This window comes from Ceratotherium simum, chromosome 19 (assembly GCF_057802395.1).
Source record: "Ceratotherium simum simum isolate JZ-2026a chromosome 19, ASM5780239v1, whole genome shotgun sequence".
Classification (NCBI taxonomy): Eukaryota; Metazoa; Chordata; class Mammalia; order Perissodactyla; family Rhinocerotidae; genus Ceratotherium; species Ceratotherium simum.
The window spans coordinates 55,401,662-55,427,744 of record NC_141918.1 but is presented as its reverse complement, the minus strand read 5'-3'; the positions used below and the strand labels follow the sequence as shown (position 1 = coordinate 55,427,744).

General features: G+C 45.7%; 1 protein-coding gene across 4 annotated transcripts in view; it reads left to right on the top strand.

Annotated features, from left to right (window-relative positions):
- Nucleotides 1-1,007: 1,007 nt before the first annotated feature.
- Nucleotides 1,008-26,083, top strand: part of MAP7 (microtubule associated protein 7) — a 172,459-nt gene continuing 147,383 nt past the window's right edge. For all 4 annotated transcript variants that reach the window (XM_087444164.1, XM_087444163.1, XM_087444165.1 and 1 more), the window contains exon 1: nt 1,008-1,110. In XM_087444164.1, the coding sequence (XP_087300290.1) occupies nt 1,062-1,110 (49 nt within the window). In that variant the 5' untranslated portion in view covers nt 1,008-1,061. The remainder of the gene's footprint in view (nt 1,111-26,083) is intronic.

Sequence of the window (26,083 nt, the reverse complement as noted above, 5' to 3'; positions counted from 1 at the left end):
TCCTGGGCTGGGCTGCGCTGGGGGGGATTTTCCTGCGGGGGCGGCGAGCCCCGACGCTGTGCCGGACCCCCAACGTCCGGGGCTCTGCTCGGGTCCGAGGCTCACGCCCTGGGGGCCGCGGGTCACATTGGCCGGACCCCCGCGGGGCGCCTCTGCGGACCCGAGACGGCCGCCCCGGCCTGTTCCCTGTCTCATTTACGGGGCTGCTTTGTGGCTTATCGTGTATCCGCCTGTTGGAGCAGAAATTGGTTTCTCTTCAGCCAATTATCTGTTCCTGTAAAAAACTGTTGCCTATGCCTTCTTCCCGAACGAGCCCGAAGGCACAGGGCGGTGACAACGGGCCGGGAATAGGAAAGGCCCGTCGCTGGGCACCGGTTTCCCTGCCTGTGCTCGGGCTCACCAGGTGCGAAGGCCGGGGGACACGACAGGGGTCCGGCCACGGCGTCCCGGAACGCAGAGGACGAGCCCGCGTGGACTCCGGCCGTGCTGGGCCTCCGCGGGGCATCACGCTCCTCGGCCGGCGGCCACCGTGCGCCCCGGCCTGGCGCGCCCCAGACTGCGGGCGCTTCCGAGTGCGAAGACCTAGCGTCCCCAGCCCCAGGCGTGGCCGCCCCCCAGACCTCGGGGAGCCGAGAGCGGCGGCCGGAGCTCCGGGCCCACGTGCAGAGGCCCGCGTCCCTCCCACGCCGCACCTGCCCGCGAGGCGGCGCGCCCGGCCCTGCGCGCCTCGCGCTCGCCACGCCCCCTCCCGCTCGCCCCGCCCCCTCGCCGCGCCCGCCACGCCCCTCGCCGCACTCGCCCCGATCCCGCCCCGCTCGCCCCGCCTCCCGCACTGGCCCCGCCAAGCCTCGCTCGCCACGCCCCCCACGCTCGCCCCGCCCCTCCCCGCGCTCCCGGAGCTCATCCCGCCCCCTCCCCCACTCGCCCCGCCCCCTCAGCGCTCGCCCCGCCCCTCCCGCTGGCCCCGCCCCGCTGGCCCGCCCCCCGCTCACCTGTCTGGCGCGGGCCGCGGCGGGAGCGGAGCGGAGCGCGAGGGCGGAGCGGCCGCGTCATCGAGCACCATGGCGGAGCTGGGAGCTGGCGGCGACGGCGCGGGGCACAGCGAGACAGGTGACCGCGCGGCGGGGTCGCCGGGGTCCCCGGGCGCCGGTGGGGGCGGGCGGGGGCGGCGGGCGGGCTGGGGGGGCGGCGGGCGCCCGCTGTCCGATTCCCCGCCCCCTCCCCCAGCCCGGCCGCGGCCCGGATCGGCCGGCCCGGAGCGCCCTCCGTCCTCCCTCCGCCCGGTCCCAGTGCCCCCGGTTACCCCGTGTCCCCGGCCCCAGTCCGGAGCCCGGCCCCAGTGCCGCGCGCCGCCCCACCTGGCCTCTCCCCGGCAGGTGGAGACCCGCCGGCCCGGGCGGGAGGAGGAAATGGAGACGCGCTGGCCGCTCGCTCCACCTGCCGGCTGCGTCCAGTCCGCTTGTGCGGGCGGGTCGTGTCCCCAAGCCCAGCAACCAGCCCGGGAGTCCGCGGCCAGGGCGACGCAGGCCATCGGTGCGCGCCCCCGCCGGCCCGGTCGCCCCGGTCGCCCGGGGAGGGGGGCGCGGGGAGCCCGCGGGGAGCCCGGCCCCGGGGACGGAGGGCCGCCTGCGTGCGGCTCGCGGCTCGCGGGGTCGTGTTTTCAGTCGGTGCGCCGCCCGCGGGGGACGTCGGCCCAGGCGGTCTCCCCCCGTCTACACTCGGGAACAGGGAAGCGCGTCTCCAAGACAAGCAGCAAGTTTCTCCCCCATCGTGTATGAAGACGATTGTGCCCCTCGTGACAGGTTTTCTTGAGACTGTCTTGCAGATCCGCCCCCTCTCCTAGTCCCCTCTTCTTGACTTCTGTTCTTGGCCAGTAAACTGTTTCTGGGACCTTCCTACACTTGGGATGGGGGCGCTGAGGCGGTTCTTTTAAAAAGAATTCAAATTGCAGGCTCCCCAATTACGTGTGTTTTCTACTTACATACACGCACAATCGGAAACAATTGTTTCCTAAATGTATGAATCCCCCCCAAAAGGAACTCTTGATTTAGATGATATACTTATTTTAATGTGAAAGATGCAGAAGAGCTGTAACAGTCTTTGCAAATTACTATCTGCTCTGCTACTAAGAGTTTGGGACCTAAAGTCTAGTGATTAATCTCTCCAGCAAAATACCTGAGGTTCGTTCTGACAAGGTGTCTTGAACTTGTTTACTTTGAAGTCATGGTACTTCCTTACATGGTTTATTTTGTCTCAATGTGTTTGCGAGATTGGTAAATCATTATTTTGGTTTGGGGTGGGGAATGGGTGGCTACCAGGAGATGCCTTCGTAATTGCTTTAGGGAACTTGTTGGCTGGATGTGGGAACTGGGCTCCCCAAAGCCAGGGTAGCATCCTCATTGTGAATGTAAATGGTTGGTGTCTAATCCCCACAGAGTAGCAGCTTCTGAAACAAAACTGTTCCAGTGAGTTAATACACTACTTCAGGCACAGAAAAGTAAATGCTTCCTAGAATATGCACATGAACTTGTTCAGATGTAAGAGAACTACAAACTAGCATAGCTGGTGCCTAAGCCTGTTAACTAAGGAGCTGGTCATGATTAATATGCAAATCACCCATTTGGCTGTCAGTGAAGTATTTTCTTTTATGAAGAGGGGAATTTTAATTGGTTGCCGTTTTCTTTACAGAAAACAATTCCTTCACACCTTTGCCCAGAAACTTCAGTTTCCAAGGGACAAATTTTATATATAGTGTTTTGAATAATTGTACTTTGTAATTTAACTAAAACTTATTTCTGGCCCGCATCTTTTTCCTCTTTTTCCAGCTCTTTGGTTTTCAGAAGCACCTATGTGAACAGGTGCCAAAGATCGAAGAAACGTGAAAATATATATTTTTAAATCTAGGTAGCAGTATTTTGAGTGAACAGCTGAGAATTGCTTGAATTTTAACAACTTAAGAGGTTTTCCGTATATTTAAGACATGTTACCTATGTCTGAATATGGGACTTCAATGTAGTACTTTATTCTTATGGATGTATTTCACGTTATACTCATCCAAATGCTGCAAGGCATTATTTTGTTAATAATCACAGGTTTGTATAGAGGTGGTTTTTTCCGGAGGAGTTGGGGACTTCCCTTATTACCATCAAGAGGTGACAGTCGCCACCTCAAATGGCAACATTTGTTGAGGGATTCACTTTATCCCCTTGTTAAATCTGCTTATTATGAGGTAGAGTCCACTCTTAAGAGGTTTTTGTGTTCCTGTGTAAAGACTGTGGTCTCATTTTAGGGCAATCGAGATTAGAATCTCAGGTGATTATAAAAATAACACCTGTAATATGTTCATAATTATTTACATATGTATGTGTACCAAAGATGGGTTGAAAACTGGTGGTATACCACCTGTAAAATGAGACGCTTGTTAAGACTATTGAAAGGTACTACGTAAATCAGACGTTTAAAAACCCTGTTTCTGTCAGCACATACTTATCTGCTCAAAGGTAATCAAATCACACTCCTTGTGGTGAAATTTTTTATTTTTCTTGAGGGTGAATTTTTCTGTCGATATATTTTTCAATAGCCAAAGGTAAGCAAGAAATGAAAAAAATAATTGACTTGGAAACAAGTTTTCATTTCACCACCAGAGGACATCCAGTCCTTTTTCAGGCTGTTACTTTGAGTAGTCTCGCAGACTGATATTCACAAAACCGCCTTCGCCAGGAGTCGTGTGTTTTATGCTCCTGCTCAAGAGCTGTGGAAAGTGTGTGTGCACAGCTGATTTCCCAGCTGATAACTTTTTTTAAAAAAGTCTGCTGAATACAGACCAAATTTAAAGCTGCTTTTGACTAATTCATGAGAGAACACTTTCGTGCACAGGAAATAATACCTGTAATCTGTGAATTCTGTTGATATTCTTTGGGGGGAGATGACTTAGAGCCTGGAACTGGGCTTTTTCTCTCCTTAGCAGGCCGTGCGGTGAGAGCACACGGACTTTCTTTGTGGTCTTGGTCATGACCCTTCACTGTGTTTTTCCAAATTGAAAAATGATCTTTACGGTCTCACTCAGCTCTGAGGGTCTACAAATATCTGCAAATAAAAATGGTAAGACAGGGGCTCAGACACTACAATTCGGGATTGAAGTTGTCCCTTTTGAAACTCAGGTCCTAAAGCTCTAATGCTTCATTCAGGTGGCTAGATAGCTGTTTCCCATTGTCCTGTGGCAGGTCTTAGCTTTACATCTTGCTGAGTAGGAGGCAAGTATTATTATTAGACCAGGTGATTGCTCAGGAGCGTGCGTTCATCTGATATCATTAGTTAGGCATGTGTGTGAAACACTAACTTACATGGGCATGTTCTCTAAAAAGATTCTAATATCTTTGCCTCCTGATGTGTGAAAAATAATCATTTGAAAGGAGTTATTTTTTTAAAAACTTGTCTCATTATATTGATGCAAGAATTGAAAATATTGAGGCTTAGAATAATTTGACCAAGAAATATGTACCTTCTGTATATTAAACATTATGGTGGCTGGAATGTTGACAAAGACATGATCCTTGGATTTAGCAAGGAAAATAAAACCCACAAACAGATCATTGCCAGGCATGAAGAGTTTGGTGAAGAATTACTTCTGGCTGCAGTTGTTCATCAGGGAGGACATACTAGGTAGAGTAATTAATTTAAACTTTAAAAAATAGGTAAATGATATATAAAGTTGGATGGAGGAAAGAGAAAAAAAATAAAGGTGCTAAAAATAATGGTGCAGGTATGGAAAGAGCCAAATTTTGGTCATGTTGACTCATGTGAGGCTCAACAGGAAAGAGTCCTAGAAGATCGATTAGGAATGATGGTGTATTGAGGCCAAATTGTGGAGTGGTTGAAGGTCAAGCCAAGAGGTTGGTACATTATTCTGTGGGCAGTGGGGAACTGTTGCTGATTCTTGGGAGTAACGTACCTTGACTAAAGCATGATGAATTAGGTACTCTGTGCACATGAATCTTGAAAGCTTGATTACAAGGTCCAGCAGAAGAGCTCAGCTGTGCCTTTAATGCACGCATAGCCCTTTACCCGGGAAGTCATTCTCTTCCATTGCCTGTTGCTGCTCTGGGAAGGGTAAATGAGCAACATCTGCGTAGCCAGACAGGTCAGCCATGTCTCTGGAGATCTACCCAGCTGGTCCTCACTTTGAAGTAGGAGTGTAGACTAGAGGATGGAGTTAAGGAGGAGGAGTTCAGCAACATCCAGACTGACTTTGAGGTTCCTGCAGAAATCTAGGCAGGCGTTGGAAATGAGAAGAGACCGATTAATTCAAGATTCTACAGAGGCATATGTCAAAGGATTAATGGCAGATAAACAGGTGGCATGTAAGATTATACTCCAGGTTTGGCTTATGAGTGGCATGAAAATATTCATGAGGAGGACCTGGTTTTGGTGGGAGAAATAGAAAAATCTGTTTTAAACATGGTGATTTGAGGTAGAAGAGAGACATGGGAATGAAGGAGAACGATAGAGTTCGGGACTCTGAGATTTGTTCTGCAAGGGAATAAAGACTGAAGCCAGGAGAGTGAGGAGAGCCTAGAAAGAGAAACTGAAAAGTGAGAGACAGAAGCACGGGAGGAGGAAGAGCCAGCAGAGAAGCCGGAAAGATAGGAAAAGCATAACCAATCAGTACCACACTCGCCAAGGAGAGGGACAAAGAGGTGAAGGATTCAGAGACCGAAGAGGAAAAAAGCCGTTGGTGTGGTGACCAGGTCGTCACTGGCCGTCCCCAGAAGAGGGATTTCCGCTGTGGGTTGGGGAGGTGCCAGACTGAGTGATTAATAGATGAGCAGTGGGAGAGTAGAGGTCGCCAGTTTAAAAGACCCTCCGTGAAGTCTGCTGGTGAAAGGAAAAACTTTCAAATCCATGAATGGGGCAGAGGGATTTTTCTCTCTTTTTAAAATTTACTGTTTAATTTGCATGCAAAAAATTTACTGGATTTTTGGGTGTACAATTCATTAAATTTTGTCGAATGTCTAGTCATGTAACCACCACAGTAATTGTGATCCAGAAGAGTTCCCTCAGCCTAAAGAATTCCCTCCAGCTGCCCCTGTGTAGTCAGGCTCTCCTCCTACCCTTCATCCCTGGCAGCCACTGATCTGTTCTCCATCCTTCTAGTTTTGTGTTTTCAGAATGTCATAAAAGTGGAATCATATACCATGTAACCTTTTGAGTCTGAGTTTTTTCACTAAGCATAACGCATTTGAGATTCAAATGTGATATTGTGTGTGTCAGTAGTTACATATTGAGTAGTTGGCCATTGTAAGGAAGTACCACAGATTGTTAATCCATCCTCCCCTTGAGGAGCACTGGGAAATTTCCAGGTTTTGGCAATTGTGAATGCTGCTGCTGTAAACATTTACATACAGATTTTTCTTATTTATCTAAGGGCAATACCTAGGAGTGGGATTGCTGGCTCATATGTAAGTGTATGTTTGTTTATAAGAAACTGCCAAACTGTGTTCCCGAGTGGCTGTACAAGTTTGCATTCCTACAAGCAGTGTATGTGAGTTCTAGTTGCTCCACATCCTTGACAATACTTGATGTTGTTCACTTTTGTTTTGTTTTGAATTTTTAGCTATTCCACCAAGTTCTTTGAGTAAAGCTATGGAATCTCCTCAAAGTAAAAGAATACCCTTCTGGATGCTAAACAGTGCTCCCCTGAGTCAGGAAAACCTGTGAAGGAAGTGTTGCTCCCAGAGCCCGGGTGTAATGGCATTTTTATTTGGCTGTAACATCATCGGCTTCTTTGTTCTTTTTTTCCATGGTGTTTATGTCGTGTGGAGCCTGGTTCTGAAATTGACTTGGACGGATGTGCCATCATACTGCACAGCTCAGGTCAACCCAAATTCTCGTCCCCCTTAATGTCTGCCTTCCAGTCCCTTGGGAGACGGCTTTCCAGAATTGGAAAGTAACATGTTTTTTCAGTTAGAAAGCTGGAAATATTGGTCATATAGCTTGTTCTATGGTCCTGATTATTAATTCCTGTTGGCACAATATATATTGTCAAACCAAAGGCTCAGTATTGGTTCTCAGGTACTGAAGAGTACTTACAGTGCTTTGTGAGAGTCTTGATAATGTCATTGGATGTCTGATCCCTGAGTGTGGTCTGAGGTTCTGTATGCTAATGTATACGGGATTTAGGCTTATTTCCTAGAAAATCCAGTTTTAAAGTTTGTCTAGCTCTTCAGCGGGTCAGTGCTTTCTGCCTCTTTAATATCTCAGCTCTTGAAATGCTCTGAATTATAGTTCACAAATGTAAATGGCATTGGGTGGTTTTTCTTTGTTCATTAAATACTATTCTACTCTATCTGTATTTGAGAAATAGCCAATTGAGGAAGAATCTGTAAGATTTTCTTTTTTTAGTTGCTACTTTGAATTTTGAGTTGAAGAGTAATATATTTTTGGCAGCAAGAATTCACTGCATTCAACAGTTCCCCGTCCTTGAAGCTCCTACAGAAATAGTTGTGAAGGAAAGAATTGTGAAAAAATTCTGCGAATTGACCCACCTCACCAGATAACACAGATGGATGGAGAGACGCAGAACTAAGCAGAAAGGAAGCCAAGAGAAATGCTTTTGGTGTATGTGAACTGGACTTTGCAAGTGTTATAAAGTCATGTATATTTAAATTTAGAGTATTGAGATTTGGGGTGTCTTAAAATTTCTTCTGTGACTTTTTTTTCATGCTACGAAAGCTGCCTTTTTGGAGCTGGCTTTCTGGTAAAGAGAACCATCCTTTCCTATGGCATAACCTCCCACATATAAAACTTGTATTCCTGACACTGTTGAAAGTAGAAAAGAAGCTATATTCTAGGAAAAGTTTAAATTCTAAGGTGAAATTCTAGGAAGTACCCTTCCTTTTAGTGCTCCCAGCCCCCAGCACAAAGCCTGTTTGGGTGGCAGTAACGTGCATAATAATTGGCTGTAGCAGAAACACTTGGCTGCTTCTCAAGATTTTAATCCTGGCTTCTGGTTCTCAGAAGCTCCTGACCTGACTCTTTAATGGGCAGACACACCCGACAGGACCTGGTTGCCTGCCTCCTGCATGCCAGCTGAATTGGTTTCTATTAATGGTGGATGCTCTAAATTAGGACGACGACACCCTGACCACAGCCCTGGTGGGTTCATCTAAATACAGCTCACTCCTTGGGCAGAAGGTTATGTTGTCGGAATGATTATTGAGTTCATGTGCTGGAGCGTCATTGGTTCTCAGTCCTGGCAGTGAGTTCACATCACCTGGGCCCTTTGAAATGTCTCTCGATGCCCAGGCCACACCCTAGGCGATTACCTGACACTCCCTCGGGGAGGGAGCCAGGTGGCTGTGTTTTTTAAACTCCCGGGTGGTTCCAACGTGCAATCAAGGCTGAGAACTAGTGGTTTAGACCCGTTTCCTAGTTAGTGCTTCTGCATTCGGCCTTCTTAGTAGGTTTAGGTTGGGGGTGTCAAGTGTATCTTATGGAAACCACGTGGAAAAGCATAAAGCTGGTGCCTTCAATGCAGTGAGTTTATGCTTCTGATATTTTGGCCGGTAGTTTCTTGAAGGAAATAGAGAGGTGAATATGAGTACACTTGAATAGCCAAGTATCTGCACACATGGATTCAGGTGTGTATTTGTGCACTTGGACGTGTGAATGTTGCAGTAACCAGCTTTCTTTCCGTCTGCTTCGCTCAGCTGCCACGCTGCCTTCCTCTCCCTCCAAGCAACGAAAGGTGAATTTAGGGTAGATAATGAAGTTTTTTTTGTAGCAAGTCATATACTTTTCCCAGAGATTTTCCTGGTGACCAGGAACCCTAGTTACCAGCTCCCTGGCTTGGCAGCCCCTCCTGTGTTTCTTCTGTCTATGAATACTTGGCACAGCATGACCTCTCCATGCTTGGCCCTCCGGCTGACACTAATACTTGAGGCTAATCTCTCTCTCCCTCTGCTCTCTTCTTTCTCCTCACTAGATGTTGCTCTACCTCAGGCTCAGTCTGGTAATCTCTGCGTTTTTCCTCAGTGGTGTTATTCAATTTCTGGCTTTGAGCATCACCTCAGAGTGATCCCTCTGGCTCGAGTGTCAGGCTCCTGTGGCTGTGAGGTCTGGGGGGCCATCAGTTGTGATTGGAAGCTTTGTCACTGGGCCTTACCTTTGGCAGAACTGATCTCTCTTCTGTTCTGCTCCTTGCAGCCGGCTCTGCAGAGCCGTGAAATCCAGGACCCAGATGCAGGGGGGGATTGAGTGGGGCTGGTCCCTCAGGAGGAGAAGGATCTTTGATTATTTCTCCTCAGGATTATACTGAAACTGAGCACCTGTGAAGCCATATGGTCTTGGGCTCAAAATTGACCACCCGATTCTTGAGGGATAAGGCTAACCTATTCCTTTGTGCCAGGACTTGCGAGTCTGGCTGCCGGGGTTCCACCCCCAGCTGTACCACTCACTACCTGGGGGATCTTGGGCAGGTCGTCTGACCGTCGTCCTCCTTGGTTTCCTCCTTTGTAACACAGGGTCGTGGTAATCCCGTCGTAGGGTTGTGGTGGGGATTAGTGAGTCCACACACATGAAGTGCTGGCACAGTGCCTGCACCGTGTAAGCACCAAGTGTTGTCGTCATTGTGTCCTGGTTGCTGAGGATTGGGACCACATCACCTTGAAAACTCGGACTTACCTGGCATGCTAAATTTTCCCTTCAGTACATTTTTATCAATTGTAAAGTCTCCATGATGAGGGATCAGAATGTAATGCAGGTTGAGACCTAATTGCAGCCGTGTGATTGCAGAGCTGTCGGCTCAGCGCAGGTGTAGGCGGCGTCATCTACCCGAGATGGGTGCTTTTCACCTGCCAGGTGTCTCGCCATGTTCCCCGGGAGGTCGCTGCATGCTGCCCGGGAGATGCCTAGGCTGTGTGGTGATCACGCCAGACACCCGCGCCAGCCCGACTTGCCTGACTTTTGTTTCATCTAAATTTTAAGTTCTTTCCTAAAATAGTATTGCTGTAGAATTACTACACTTGACTAAATCGTAAAGATGGACTTCCACTCTGCTTAGACCACAAAGATGCACTTCCCAGACCTGTTTTGACTTTGGACAAGTCATTGTCACTTCATTGAAGATGTTTCTTTACAAGGAGAACAGAGGAGCATTTACAGATTCTATAGCTTTCATGAGAAGCAGGCAGTTCGGGTTGCTCCAAACAAAGAACGAACATGAAATAGAAAACATCGGTAAGCCATCTTTCTTGTTTGTTAACGTCACAGATTGTAGAAGAGACTTTCTTAAATTGCAGAGGCTCAGTTACAAGGCCTGGCCTGTGTTTGTGGTGTGTGTGTGAGGAGAGAGACAGAGACGTTTCTCCCCAGGGAAATAGGATCTTGTTCAACTTGTAGTTTAGATTTTTATATATCTTTTTAAAAATGTAATAACTTAATCTTAAAATATGTCACTTCCTCAGATGGGTCCTGAGTCATGCCCTCAGATTGTCTTTATGTGAACAGTAGACGCTGTGGTAATTGATTAAACAAATATGGCTTAAACCACTCAAAATATTAAAATTTATATCGTTCTTCAGTAAAAAAATTATTATTAAAAATAGTATTATCATATACTAATACACTTAACTCAGGAATAAGCCCAGAAATTTCTTTTGCAGCAGTGGCTTCCTCTCTCCTACCATCCCTGTGAACATAAAAAGATGCATCCATATGCTTGGAAGGTGACTTTGCGTACGTCCCAGGCAGAGTATTAGGAACTAGAATAGAAATAGAAGAGATGGCTCTCCAGTAGAAAGAAAGCATTAAAATAAATTGAGAAATGGGGATGGAGCTAGTTTTAGTCTAGGAGACCTGTGGGATGGTCAATGGCTTTGAATAGAAAAACCGCATCATCTTGTAATCCATGAAACCTCACGGGAGGATGCTGGTGTGGCGTTTCAGAGTCAGTCCTCGGTGGTCCAGCTGTCCCTAAAGTAGTCAGCTTCCAGAATGTCGTTCCATTCATTTACAAATGGATCAGGCCAACCTCTGCCACCCGCTGCAGACGGCGTGGAGGAGAAATGGCCCCAATCGTAAACCAGCTTGTGCCGCACAGTCTCAGCCGTGTCCGCGGTTAGAGCCACGTGTCACTGTGAGGCTTCAGAGGGCTCCTGCAGGCGCCGGAGATAGAGTGTAAGTCCGCAGGAAGGTGTGGGAGAGGAGGAGCGCAGGCTGTTGGGAGGGGGGAGCACAGGGCTATCCCACACCCGGCGGCTGCGCAGCAGTGGGACTCAGCATGTGGAGCACGGGGCGGGCGAGCCGGTGGTGAGGTGTGCTGGGACTTGGCTTCACAGAGCGCACTGTCTTCTGTTACAGATGCAGCTAGCTGTCCGGGAACGCGTTCATGAACAGTTTGAAATGTTGCAATTATTTTCAAAACAGACAGCGTTTGGTTATATAAACCTCCCTCTTTGTTGGGCACGGAGTGAGAACAAGATCCTTTTCCAGGGAGCTGGATCAAGCCTGGCTCTGGGCTCTAAAGGGATGTGGTGCATCTTGTCCTAGGGGTTTGGGGCAGGGCTCTTCCTCCATGTCTGTGTGGAAAAGGAACCCAGCGAGAAACGGCAGAGGGAGGGGAGATTTTTCTTATGGTTCTGATTCCTTCACGGCAGTATTGCATGTATGTGTCAGGAGCAACCCCCCTGCTTTTTTTTTTTTTTTTTTAACACCTCAAAGATTTTAGTACCTTTGCCTTATGATAAAAGGCAAAATGGTCCATTTTTAGGAAGTTTGCCAAAAGCCTCCTTTGTCATTATAATCCATATACAATCCATATAATCCAAAACAATTCAGTGCTGATCTAAAATTCACATGAGTTTAAGGCATGGGCTGGAAACATGGCTGTGCGAGGTGGAAGGATTTTAGAGATGAGGTTTGGGGCACCCCAAGTGTGCTCATCAACCTGTTCATTCTTCTGAGATGTTACTTCTTTCTGTAGAGTCCCCTAAAGTCTCGATGGCCCTAGTCAGGCAAGACTGAAAGATGATGTATTTATCAAAAAACGTACTGGGTGCCTAGTAGTATCTACTTCCTGGCGATTAATGCTTCATGCCTTTTTTTTTAAGCGATGGTTGATGCGTTGGGAATCTTTTTTGCTTGGCAGTTGTACATTTTAAAAGCTCCTGGGCTCGCTGTTGAGTCCTAAGTATGTGTCTCTCTTATGTGTATAATTTAGCTTAAGGCTCGGGTGTTCTGGTTGGTACTGACGGTTGCAGTGAATGTGCTAATTTTTTTCATTGTGGGCCTTAGCAGCATGAAAATGGCCAAACCTCAAACTGGCCCACCGTGATTAAATAATCTGGCATTTCTGTTAGGCACATCCTTCCTCTAGGTTGATTTCAGAACTATGCCACACCGTATAAGCTATATGAGGTTTAGTACCTCAAACCTTTCGTACATACTTTATCTTCTCGTGAAAAACATGTCTCATTCTACCACCACCCACATCCATATAGCTACATATTTTAGTTTCTTCTTTTTTTTTTTTTAATTTTTATTTATTTATTTCTTCCCCCCAAAGCCCCAGTAGATAGCTGTATGTCATTGCTGCACATCCTTCTAGTTGCTGTATGTGGGGCGCGGCCTCAGCGTGGCTGGAGAAGCGGTGCGTCGGTGCGCGGCTGGGACCCAAACCCCGGGCCGCCAGCAGCGGAGCGCGCGCACCCAACCACCAAGCCGCAGGGCCGGCCCTTTAGTTTCTTCTAATTGAGGCAGTGGGGTTACTTCATGACAACAGGGAGGATTTTTTTTAATCTTCCTATCTGTACTTGCTAAACCATTTAATGTTGGGACAACCAGACTGCTTAGTTCTTACAATATAAAGGATTTATTTGAGAATGCTTTGAAGCTGACCTGTACTGGATTCTCAACGAGAGATCAACACTGAAAATAAAGGGGGATTTAAAAGGTCGACTCTGAGATGTCGTGACCTCAGTTTATGAATACTATTTTAATAGAGCATTGCAATGTTGGGAAATGATTTGAGTAGATAGTATCCACCCTATTCAGTGAAGATTATGACGTGGACCTCTGACTTTTGAATGGCGTGCTTTCATTTGCCATGTTGATTTCAGTGTGGAGTGGGGTGTCTTAATCTCTCTGGGTCACTGACCATGATGGTAATTTTGTGTCAACCTGGCTGGGCTACAGTGCCCAGCTGTTTGGTCAAACACTAGTCTAGATGTGGCTGAGAAGGTATTTTGCATGTGTGATTAATGTTTACAGTCAGTTGACTTGAAGATTACCCTGATTGTAGAGGGGCGTGATCCAATCACTTGAAGGCCTTAAGGGCAAAAGCGAAGGTTTCCCAGAGAAGAAGGAATTTTGCCTCAAGGCTGTAACACAGAAGTCCTGCCTGAGTGTCCAGCCTGCTGGCCTGCCCTGCAGATCTTGGAGTGTCCAACCTCCACAATCGCAGCAGCCATTATCCCTTAAAATAAATCACTTTATATATGTATATAACTTCTATATTTTTCTCCAAAGAAGCAGAACCAATAGTATTTTTGGAGAACCCTGACTGATACATTGAAAATCAAGGGTTTTCCCCCCAGAATTATGCAAAATGTTGTGATTATTTTTTAAGAGATAAAATTTTAATTTAATCTAATTTTTAAGGTGAAACAGAGGGTATTAAACTTTCCTAAACTGAAAAAAAAAAATCTTAATTGATGTTGGTTTTAATTTCAAGGAGTTTTAGGAGAAGGAATTGGGAAGAGCAGCAAAGTAGCCAAGGATGGGATTGGGGGCAAGTCTCAGTGCATTCTGAAAGGCTTGTTCTGACCTGTCCAGCCCTAATGCTGTAGGGCAGGAAACAGCTGCCCACTCCTTAATGCGCCCGTGAGGTAGTGAGCTGAGCTGGTCTGCTCTTCTCAGTGTTCTTTCCGCTCACAAACCTTGAGCTCTCTTCTCTCCCGTCCCGTCGCCATAGTGACCCGTGATAGTAAACTCTGTCCTTGAGGGGGACCCGGATATCTTGTTGTCTTTCTCCTCCCTACGAGTTTTTCACATCGTAGGTTTTCATTAAGTTGCAGGAAGCAGAGAGGGGGAAGGAAGTCCGCCAGCTGCAAGTGTGGTCCTCCTCTAACCAGGGCCAAGTGAAGCTTCCATTGTGTCCATTATTTAGCTTTAAGCCTAAGCCTCTGGGGGGCATCAGTCGAGTGAGTAAAACAACACAGCTCAGAGCCGCCGCCCGCCGGTGTAACGAGCCGTGTGAGGTGTGAGTGCAGAGTACGCGTCAGGGAGCGGCTGCGTGAGTCTCTCTCTCTCTCTCTCTCTCTCTCTCTCTCTCTCTCTCTCTCTCTCTCTCTCTCTCTCTCTCTCTCTCTCTCTCTCGCTCTCTCTCGCTCTCTCTCGCTCGCTCTCGCTCTCGCTCTCGCTCTCGTCTCTGCCTCACTCTCCTCTGGGAGTTTTGCATCACCCCAGGCCGGTGTTTGTGCACGGCTGTCCTCGGGCGTGGAAGGCACAGCTCGCTACGTCCTAAGTCTCTCTTCCAGAACTACACTAAAAGTAGAAATCCTTCCATACGTTATCCTTTAATTCAGTTATTTTATTCCTCCAGATTCTTATCTTCTCCAGAGAAAATGTCCCTTCCTTCAAATGATCCTCCTGTTATGGCTCAGGTTCTTTGTACTAAGTCCTAGGTTGTTCTCTTCTGAAGGGTTGTAATTTTTTTTTTTTTTTAAGATTTTATTTATTTTCCCCCCAAAGCCCCAGCAGATAGTTGTACGTCATAGCTGCACATCCTTCCAGTTGCTGTATGTGGGACGCGGCCTCAGCATGGCCTGAGAAGCGGTGCGTCGGTGCGCGCCCGGGATCCGAACCCGGGCCGCCAGCAGCGGAGCGCGCGCACTTAACCGCCAAGCCACGGGGCCGGCCCAGAAGGGTTGTAATTTATCATCGCATCTGAAATACTGAGCTCAGACCCTGTGACCTGAGGACCAGAAATAGAGAAGGCTTGTCCCTCGCTCAGCACGCTGGGCATCTGCTGATGCTGCTCCTGATACTGTTAGGATGTGCCGTGTCCCCACGATGACGTGTGGTGCGCTCACTGCCCACGCCCCTCCTTCCTGTGTCTGCTGAAGCCTGCGCAGCTCTTCATTTTGTACCGGGCAGTTGTACTTATATAAGGAGATGTTCATATTTATTGCTACTAAATTTATCTTTTCAGCTATAGCCCATTATTTTGATCTGCTGAGATCATTTTGGATCTGATTCCAGCCATCTCTCGGTGTTGTTTTATCTGCAGATATAAAGCCTTGTTCTTGTATAAGCCTTTCATAAAAACACTACCCACCTTCCCTTCCCACTGCTCACTTCTGCAGCGGTCACGTGGACTGTTGCGGGAACTGGTGTCCATGCTCGCCCCCCTGAGTGAGTCCCCTACTCTGCCCGGGGGCGCCTGTTATAAACAGGAGTGCTTGTCATGTTCCTGTCCACCTCTGTCCCCATGGCCATCACTTGAGATCTCTCTTCTCCACCTGGACAGTTGTTATGTAGCTGGTTTTTCCTTCTCAAGTCTTGTTTCTTCTCCATTCCAACCCACCCTCCACCAGCTGCGGGCTGGCCCATCTGATGGCATGTCTCGTGGTCACCACCCCCAGGGGCTCCCCTTGCCTGTGGCTGGAGAACATTGTGATTCGGCTGCTGCCTCCTGTCCAGTGCCAACCCCCAGAGCACTTCATCGTGCGTCCGTGACATGATCCTACCACTCCGACAGCAAGACAAGGACCACAGTTCCTTGGTTTTCTTATCTTTCTAATAGTGCGGCTCAAAAATAAATCTAAACATGTGTCTGCTCACAGACCAATGATAAATTAGGTTGCTTGTAGAAACACAGTCCTGGATGTCTTTCTGATTCTTCTGTTGAACCCAGCGATCGATTTCTTTGCCTCGTTTTGAATCTGTAAAATTCAAAAAAAACAGGGTGTCACTGTTAGAGGAGAGGACCTTCTGTGCGCATTTTAGCTTTTGTCAAGGAGTTCAGAAGTTCATGTAATGTACATTAATAAAGTATTATCAGTGAGAATAATGAACAGGCCTTCTGACATGTTACTGGGTTACAGTTTAATGTGAAGTTTTGTAATATTTGCAACTTAGTGATACCTAATGTTTAGGAAGGGGTTTTAAAGAAAGTTTAGTTAGTATCCACACCTCAGGTTTGGATAAACGAACCCTCGGGGTTTCAAATTTGTTGATGGTGGAGCCGACACGGGGAGATGGACTGTGCTGGTGCTGAGAGGTGTTCCCCATGCAGCAGAGGTTTCTAGAATGTTCTGAAAGGCACTGCAGGGACCCAGCACTTCTTGGTTGATGGCGCATCACATCTGGATAGTATTCACTGTTTTTCTTATACCCCCTTAACAAAAGGTGGTAAAATAAAGAAGATCAAAGCAAACCTGCCGTTTTATTTTCCTTCAAAGGGTCATTCTTTCTCTGTGCACTGTTTCTTTGTCCGACAGCCTATTGGAAGCTCTGCATAAGCTGCAGGGTGGCAAAATGTTGTACCTTTGTTGCCACAGACGCCGCCAGTAAGTGGCATCCTTCTAGGAAACTGAGGGACCCCTTTAACTCCAAGAATGGGGCCGGCAGAGAACCAGCTGGAGCCCCTTGTTCCCCAGGGGTTGTTCGAGTCCATGTCGACCTGTGCTGGCTTTGTCATATTCAATCATGAGTTTTTTTTTTAAGTTGCCTTAGAATGTGGATTTCTAAAACTCCTGCTAGAAATAAATTGCAGCTTACCTTAAGGAGATGCATTATAAAAGATTACTGAAGTCCAGCAGTTTTAAAGACTTAATCATCTCCTCTCATGTAAAAATGTGGGAAAGCATTTTGGCACTTCTGGGCCTACTGAAAAGTAACTAACTCATGTGAAGATAGAATTCATAATTTACTGGTGACAGGCCGTTCAATCCAGCAGTAGTAATTCCTGTTTTCAGTTATAGTCCTTGAATAGTACAAATCAGGCTCTTTGCCATTTTGATAATTTTTGGTAAAGCTCACCAGGCTTTTAGAATGGAAAATCTAGGTGTGCTTCCTACTGGGAAACAGATTCCTCTTTGCAAGAAGACATTCTTGGAGTCACTCATGGGCTCTGCTGTTTTCCAATTTTATGGTTACAGAATAAAAGCTTGGGAAGCATAAGTGTGAACCAGAAGCCTGAAGGGGTGTGTGTGCGTGCGTGCGTGCGTGCATGCGTGCATGCATGCATGCTAGTGCGCACGCATGGGCTTCCACATGTGCTGTCTCTTATACAACTCGTGACAGCTGTGCCCTTCAGGAGCTGCCTTCCTGCAGACCAGCAAGGTTGACTCTGCATCCTGTTCACCTGCCCCATGGGTTGGAGCTGGGCCAGAGGTTCCGGGCAGCAGGGTAGAAGGGCAAACAGACATGAATTCACTGTGTGCTAAGGGGGTGGGAACAGCAGCTGCTCAAGGGCCCGTCGGCCTGTCTTGTCCGCAGGGGATGGTGGTACCATTGTCACCTGTGACTGTGACGACATCTTGTGATTATGCTGCAGACCTTTTTTCTCTGTGTGAAGCCAGTCTAGTTGTAAAATTTACCCTTTTGCACTAGGCAGTGTCTCCTTTCTGAAGTTTGTACCAAGTCTCCCTTAGCCCGTCATTTATTATTTTAACAGTTTAAACAAAACAGTTTCAAATCCTAATTGGCTATTAGAAGTCTACATGCCCCAGTTCTAGGGGGACTGAATTAAGAGTCTGCATCTGCAGGTGACAGGCAAGGACAGCTGTGCCACGGTATTGACAACGCTTCCTAGTGCCGGGGAGGGGAGCTTAGGCATGCAGAGGACTGTTCCTGTTACTTTGCGGGATGTTTAAATTTCAGGTCTCGCCACCCCCTTCCCATGTTTGCTTTCATTTTGGGTCCGAGTGTAAAAGGGAGAAGGCCATGGCCCCATGCCCTACAGGGGTCAAGCCACAGCATTCCTGGAATTAAAGAAGAATTAACCCCTATATCCATTAAAGACTGGATCTGAGCATTTAGGAAACCAATCGCAAATGTATTTATATGTCTTAAGTGAGGTGAGAAATGTGTACTTCATGAGTAGGGACAACGATCCTTTGTTATAATGACTTGATCTCGGGCTGTTTGCTTTCCTGTGACTGGAGGCAGCTGTCCAGGGTCCCGATTTACAGAGCAGCATCTTGGCCTCAGCAGATGGGCCAGGGTTTACTCCTGACTCGGTGACTTGACTTGGTGACTTAACTGGGTGACTAACCTCTCTGAGCCTCGGTTTCCTGGTCTGTCAGGTGATAACTCCCCTCTCAGGGCTGCTGTAACTAAGGGAGGTGACGCATGTGGTGCATCCAGCACGGCGCTGACATATGTTGGACGTGTTCCCAGACGATGGGCCATTACTGTATTCTTCAACCTGAGCCCACACTGCCTCATGGGTTATATGACGGTGCTGCCTTTTGGCCTCCTTTGGTTAGGCTCTCATTTCCCCTAGTAAATGGTTTTAAACAAAACTCGGATTCTTTAAAAAAAAAAGCCATTGATTATTTTCACATTTTGATGCAAATCAAATTCTCTGTGAGACCCCCTCGGGCCAGAGCATGAAGAATCCCGTCTTTGTCATTTGAGGGATATTCCGCTGAAGTTAACAGAAGAGAAACCATGATCGGCTGGGCGTGGTAGAGGTGGGCTCAGTTTGGTCCTCTGTGTCCCAGCGGGGCTGTCCTGTGATCTCTCTTCCCTGGTACAGTCACGCCCCCTTATCTGCAGGGGACATGATCCAAGACCCCAGGGGACGCCTGAGACCTCGAATAGTACTGAACCCTATATATACTATGTTTTTTCCTATATATACAGACCTGTGATCAAGTTTAATTTATAAATTAGGCACGGTAAGAAAGTAACGACAATAACTAGTAATAAAATAGAATGATATCACGAGGTATCTAATAAAAGGTGCCGTAGATCTTAGCAGCCTCAGCATATCATTTTTTTTTTTTTTTTAAATTTTTTGTTTATTGCAGTAACATTGGTTTATAACATTGTAAAAATTTCAGGTGTACATCATTGTACTTCTATTTCTGCATAGACTACATCATGTTCACCACCAAAATACTAATTACAACCCATCACCACACACATGTACCCAATTATCCCTTTCACCCTCCTCCCTCCCCCCTTCCCCTCTGGTAACCACCAATCCAATCTCTGTCCCTATGTGTTTGTTTATTGTTGTTATTATCTACTACTTAATGAAGGAAATCATACGGTATTTGACCTTCTCCCTCTGACTTATTTCACTTTGCATCATGCCCTCAATGTCCATCCATGTTGTCACAAATGGCTGGATTTCATCGTTTCTTATGGCTGAGTAGTATTCCATTGTGTATATATACCACAGCTTTTTATCCATTCGTCCCTTGATGGGCACTTAGGTTGCTTCCAAGTCTTGGCTATCGTGAATAAGGCTGCAATGAACACAGGGGTGCATGTACCTTTGCAAATTGGTGTTTTCAAGTTCTTTGGATAAATACCCAACAGTGGAATAGCTGGATCATATGGTAGTTCTATCGTTGATTTTTTGAGGAATCTCCATACTGTTTTCCATAGTGGCTGCACCAGTTTGCACTCCCACCAGCAGTGTATGAGAGTTCCCTTCTCTCCACAACCTCTCCAACACATGTTGTTTCCTGTCTTGTTAATTATAGCCATTCTGACGGGCGTGAGGTGATATCTCATTGTAGTTTTGATTTGCATTTCCCTGATAGTTAGTGATTTTGAACATCTTTTCATGTGTCTGTTGGCCATCTGTATATCTTCTTTGGAGAAATGTCTGTTCAGGTCTTTTGCCCATTTTTAATTGGGTTGGTAGTTTTTGTTGTTGAGATGCATGAGTTCTTTATATATTTTGGAGATTAAGCCCTTATCAGATGTATGGTTTGCAAATATCTTCTCCCAATTGTTAGGTTGTCTTTTCGTTTTGTTGATGGTTTCCTTTGCTGTGCAGAAGCTTTTTAGTTTGATGTAGTCCCATTTGTTTATTTTTTCTATTGTTTCTCTTGCCCGGTCAGATGTGGTGTTTGAAAAGATGTTGCTAAGACTGATGTCGAAGAGCGTACTGCCTATGTTTTCTTCTAGAACTTTCACAGTTTCAGGTCTTACATTCAAGTCTTTAATCCATTTGGAGTTAATTTTTGTGTATGGTGTAAGGTAAGAGTCTACTTTCATTTTTTTGCATATGGCTATCCAGTTTTCCCAACACCATTTGTTGAAGAGACTTTCTTTTCCCCATTGTATGTTCTTGGCTCCTTTGTCAAAGATTAGCTGTCCATAGATGTGTGGGTTTATTTCTGGGCTTTCGATTCTATTCCATTGATCTGTGTGTCTGTTTTTGTGCCAGTACCATGCTGTTTTGGTTACTATAGCTTTGTAGTATATTTTGAAATCAGGGAGTGTGACACCTCCAGCTTTGTTCTTTTTTCTCAGGATTCCTTTAGCTATTCGGGTCTTTTGTTGTTCCATATCAATTTTAGGATTCTTTGTTCTATTTCTGTGAAAAATGTTGTTGGAACTTTGATAGGGATTGCATTGAATCTATAGATGGCTTTAGGAAGTATGGACATCTTAACTATGTTAATTCTTCCAATCCAAGAGCACGGAATATCTTTCCATTTCTTTGTGTCGTCTTCAATTTCTTTCAGAAATGTTTTATAGTTTTCGTGTACAGATCTTTCACCTCTTTGGTTAAGTTTATTCCTAGGTATTTTATTCTTTTTGTTGCAATTGTAAATGGGATGGTATTCTTAATTTCTCTTTCTGCTACTTCGTTGTTAGTGTACAGAAATGCAACTGATTTTTGTATGTTGATTTTGTATCCTGCAACTTTACCATATTCGTTTATTACTTCTAAAAGTTTTCTGGTGGATTCTTTAGGGTTTTCTATATATAAAATCATGTCATCTGCAAATAGTGACAGTTTCACTTCTTCCTTTCCAATTTGGATCCCTTTTATTTCTTTCTCTTGCCTGATTGCTCTGGCTAGGACTTCCAATACTATGTTAAATAGGAGTGGTGACAGTGGGCATCCTTGTCTGGTTCCTGTTCTTAGAGGGATAGCTTTCAGTTTTTCACCATTGAGGATGATATTAGCTGTGGGTTTCTCATATATGGTCTTTATTATGTTGAGGTACTTTCCTTCTATACCCATTTTATTCAGAGTTTTTATCATAAATGGATGCTGGATCTTGTCAAATGCTTTCTCTGCATCTATTGAGATGATCATGTGATTTTTGTTCTTCATTTTATTAATGTGGTGTATTACGTTGATTGATTTGCGAATGTTAAACCATCCCTGCATACCTGGAATAAATCCCACTTGATCATGGTGTATAATCTTTTTAACGTATTGTTGTATGCGATTTGCTAGTATTTTGTTGAGGATTTTCGCATCGATGTTCATCAGTGATATTGGCCTGTAGTTTTCTTTTTTTGTGTTGTCCTTGTCTGGTTTTGGTATCAGGGTAATGTTGCCTTCGTAGAACGAGTTAGGGAGCTTCCCCCCCTCCTCAATTTTTTGGAAGAGTTTGAGAAGGATAGGTATTAAGTCTTCTTTGAATGTTTGGTAGAATTCACCAGGGAAGCCGTCTGGTCCTGGACTTTTATTTTTGGGGAGGTTTTTGATTACTGATTCGATCTCCTTACTGGTGATTGGTCTATTCAAATTCTCTACTTCTTCTTGATCCAGTTTTGGAAGGTTGTATGATTCTAAGAATTTATCCATTTCTTCCAGATTGTCGAATTGGTTGGCATATAGTTTTTCATAGTATTCTCTTATAATCTTTTGTATTTCTGAGGTGTCTGTTGTAACCTCTCCTCTTTCATTTCTGATTTTACTTATTTGTGCCTTCTCTCTTTTTCTTGGTGAGTCTAGCTAAAGGTTTGTCTATTTTGTTGATCTTTTCAAAGAACCAGCTCTTGGTTTTATTAATTTTTTCTATTGTTTTTTGGTCTCTATTTCATTTATTTCTGCTCTGATTTTTATTATTTCCCTTCTTCTACTGATTTTGGGCTTTGTTTGTTCTTCTTTTTCCAGTTCCTTTAGGTGCATTGTTAGATTGTTTATTTGAGATTTTTCTTGTTTGTTGAGATAGGCCTGTATTGCTATAAACTTCCCTCTTAGAACCGCTTTTGCTGTATCCCATAAATTCTGGCATGTCGTATTTTCATTTTCATTTGTCTCCAGGTATTTTTTGATTTCTTCTTTGATTTCTTCATTAACCCAGTCGTTGTTCAGTAGCATTTTGTTTAATCTCCATGTATTTGTGGCTTTTCTGATTTTCTTCCTATAGTTGATTTCTAGTTTCATACCGTTGTGGTCAGAAAAGATGCTTGGTATTATTTCAATCTTCTTAAATTTATGGAGACTTGTTTTGTGGCCTAATATGTGATCAATCCTGGAGAACGTTCCATGTGCATTTGAAAAGAACGTGTATTCTTCGGTTTTTGGATGGAATGCTCTGTATATATCTACTAGGTCCATCTGTTCTAGTGTGTCGTTTAAGGCCAATGTTTCCTTATTGATCTTCTGTTTGGATGATCTATCCGTTGGTGTAAGTGGAGTGTTAAAGTCCCCTACTATTATTGTGTTACTGTCTATTTCTGTTTTTATGTCTGTTAATAATTGCTTTATATATTTAGGTGCACCTACATTGGGTGCGTAGATATTTACAAGTGTTATATCCTCTTGTTGGATTGTTCCCTTGATCATTATGTAATGTCCTTCTTTGTCTCGTTTTACAGTTTTTGTTTTAAAGTCTATTTTGTCTGATATGAGTACTGCTACCCCAGCTGTCCTTATTTAGTTGAGAACTTGTACCTTTTCACTTAAAGGAAGCACCTTAAAGCTTCTCTCTGGCATATCCGAATCGCCAGCACCACTGATCTTGCGCTTGGGGCCATTACTAAGTTAATAAGGGTGACTTAACACAAGCACTGCAATACCAAGACAGTCTGATAACCGAGACGCCTACTAAGTGACTAACGGGTGGGTGGTGTATACAGCATGGATCCGCTGGACAGAGGGGTGATTCACTTCTCAGGCAGGATGAGGAGGCCAGCGCGAGATTTCATCACACTGCTCAGAACAGCAAGCAATTTAAAGCTTATGAATTGTTTTTTTCCGAAATTTTCCATTTAATGTTTTTGGACTGAAGTTGACCGCAGGTAACTGAAACCATGGAAAGCGAAACTGCTGATAAGGAGGACTACTGTGCCTTCCTTCTGCTGGGTGCCTTGAGTGCAGCCACAGGCCTCAGGAGGGCTCCTTCTCGAAATTCGTAACCTTATCTGGAGAAGTTGAACACTCGGTAGCTTTGCTGCTGCGTTTCTCCCATGAAACGTTTGAGGCATCTTTGACAGTAGTGGACGGTCCATCTTCTGCAGAAGCCATTTGAGTTTCAGCTCTCACTCTGCTTTCTAAAAGCCACTCTCAGGCAGATTTTTCATATTGCTCCTAGGATGCCTCATACCATGTTGTCATCTCATTTTTTATTTGGAAGGTGGAGGAAAAGATCCTTTTTTCTTTCACTTCACCTCTTTCAGTGATACTATTGTTGAACTCGACAGAGATGATGAGAAGCTGTTAGCTATTTTAAGTGAGGAACATTTCTTTTTTTTTTTTTTTTTTTTTTTTTAAAGATTTTATTTATTTATTTTTTCCCCCAAAGCCCCAGTAGATAGTTGTGTGTCACAGCTGCACATCCTTCTAGTTGCTGTATGTGGGACGCGGCCTCAGCATGGCCGGAGAAGCAGCGCGCCGGTGTGAGCCCGGGATCCGAACTCGGGTCGCCAGCAGCGGAGCGCGCTCACTTAACCACCAAGCCACGGGGCCGGCCCATGAGGAACATTTCTAAATGAAACTTATCGTTTGCTTGAGACATAAATTTTCATTTTCTCTGCCAAAGGTAGTTTCAGTTGTACTTATCGTGTGTGTTTTGCTAGTGTAAGTACTAACGTGATTCTCTAGAAGTGGAAGAAAGAAGCTAAAGTGGATTTGAAAGTATTTTCATTTCACAAATACATATATGTATGGTGTGGGCCTATGTTCATTGATCATCTGATTAAAGAAAAATAAGCAATAACAAATCATCTTTAATTCAGAAAAAAGAAGAGTTTCCCAATTACAGAAAATTACGGAAGTACATTAGCCAGTTTGTATCCACTGTTCATTCCTTAAGCAACGAGGTCTTGAATATTCAAGGCATGGTCCTCCCTCTCCTTCCCGCTCCGCATCTGGCCATCTCCGTAAGGCTGGAGACAGGGAGCTAGGATTCTAAACTGCGCAGGCCGGCTATTGGTCATGGAGAAGCACTGGACTAGGAAAAAGAACCACATTTTCACTGTAGACCTGCTGCCCCCGGCTGTTTGCACCGGGCACGGGCTTCACGTCGTGGGCCTCAGCTTCCTCGCGTGGTGGTGCTGGTTCAGATGCTTTCTCAGACCCGTGCAGCTCTTGAACTCCATTCTCTTGTATTCCAAATACCTATTACACATTAACATGATCTTGAATAAACTCTGTATCCAAAATTTCCTACATTTCTCCAAGCCACAGATCTAAACACATGTTAACTTAATTAAATCCCGCAGCCTTCGAGGGAAAGATTTCTGAAGATTGGTTTATTTTTTCAGCATGCGTGGATTTGCTAACCATGTATAAATCGCCAGCACTGGGCTGGGCAACATGAGTAGATGGAAAATAGAAGTATTCCTTGATGGAGTTGATAGTTGAACTGGAAACACGTTGAAAATAATTAATAAGCAAAAATGGACTAGTTACAACAAGTGTGTTATGAAATAATAAAAGCACCTGATATTTATTAAATGTTTCTTACTGCGAGGACTGCACTGTTTAATCCTCACCTCTAATCCTGTAAGCTAAATGATGTCACCACCCCAGGTTTACCACAAAAATTGAGGCACCAAAGGAGTTAGGCGAATTGTCTGAGGTTGCTCTTCCATGGAAAGGGTTTAGAGAGAATGTTTCCTTGCCTTTCAGTCCCTGGGGTCCCTCCTGGATAGGGATGTTCAAGTGTTGGGAAGAGGTAGGGGGTGGGCTGGGGGAGGATTTTTTGGACTTTCTAAGCGGACTTGATTTTGATTAAAAGGCAAAAACAACAAATTATTTTCTTAATATAACAGTTGGTATTTTTTGTAAACTTAAGTTTTTTGCACACAGCATAAATTTTAGGCAGCCTAGAAACGGAGAGCCTTAAAGTGAGAAAGCTTATTTCAGGAGAAAACAGTGACCACATGATTGTGTGCTTTGGAGAAAACAGTCCAGAAAAAAACTGAAATTGGTCAGGCGTTGGGAATCGCTCAGCCCTGTGGGTGGGGACCTGCCCGGGGCACGGTGATGGGGGACGTTTGCCGGGTGTAATTGAGGCCGGTTTTTCCATTTGGAGGGCTGTAGTGTCTCACTTGTGTCCTTTCCACTTGACTTGCAGAAGGGGCATTCCAAATGGTGTTCTCTGTGAGAACAGGTACGTTTCTCCCTGCCTGTCTCCACTGTGGGGTCTCAGGGACATGGCTGGGCTGGTGATCCTCGTGGCAGGTGTGGCCAAACCTGTGTTTACACAGACCCTGGGGTTGTAAGAATGTCCGGGAAGCTGGGAAGTGTTAGTGAGTGCCAAGGGAGCTGTGGGGCTACCGGCCACGCCTGCCTTCATCCAGGGACTCGCTGACATTGTTGTGATAGAAAACCTGGCCCCAGAAGGAAGAAACAGCTTTCTTTCGCTGAGTCCTTTTTTCCACTCTGGAGTCCACAGCTGCCTGTCTTCTCCCATCCTGCTGCTCCTGCTGCCCAGAGGACGAGGGAGCTGCCCATCCTCACACAAACCCTCTGCTGGTGAGTTCCCAGGACCAGCATCCCGCAGCCAGCAGCCGCTTCTCGGCCGGAGATGGAGCCGCTCCCAGCCCTCCTTGGTTAGGATATGTCAGGGTTGTCAGGGCAACTGTGAACGGCAGCCTGTCGTGGCTTCCCCCCGTGCTGTGTGTGGTCTGTTTTACTGTGCAG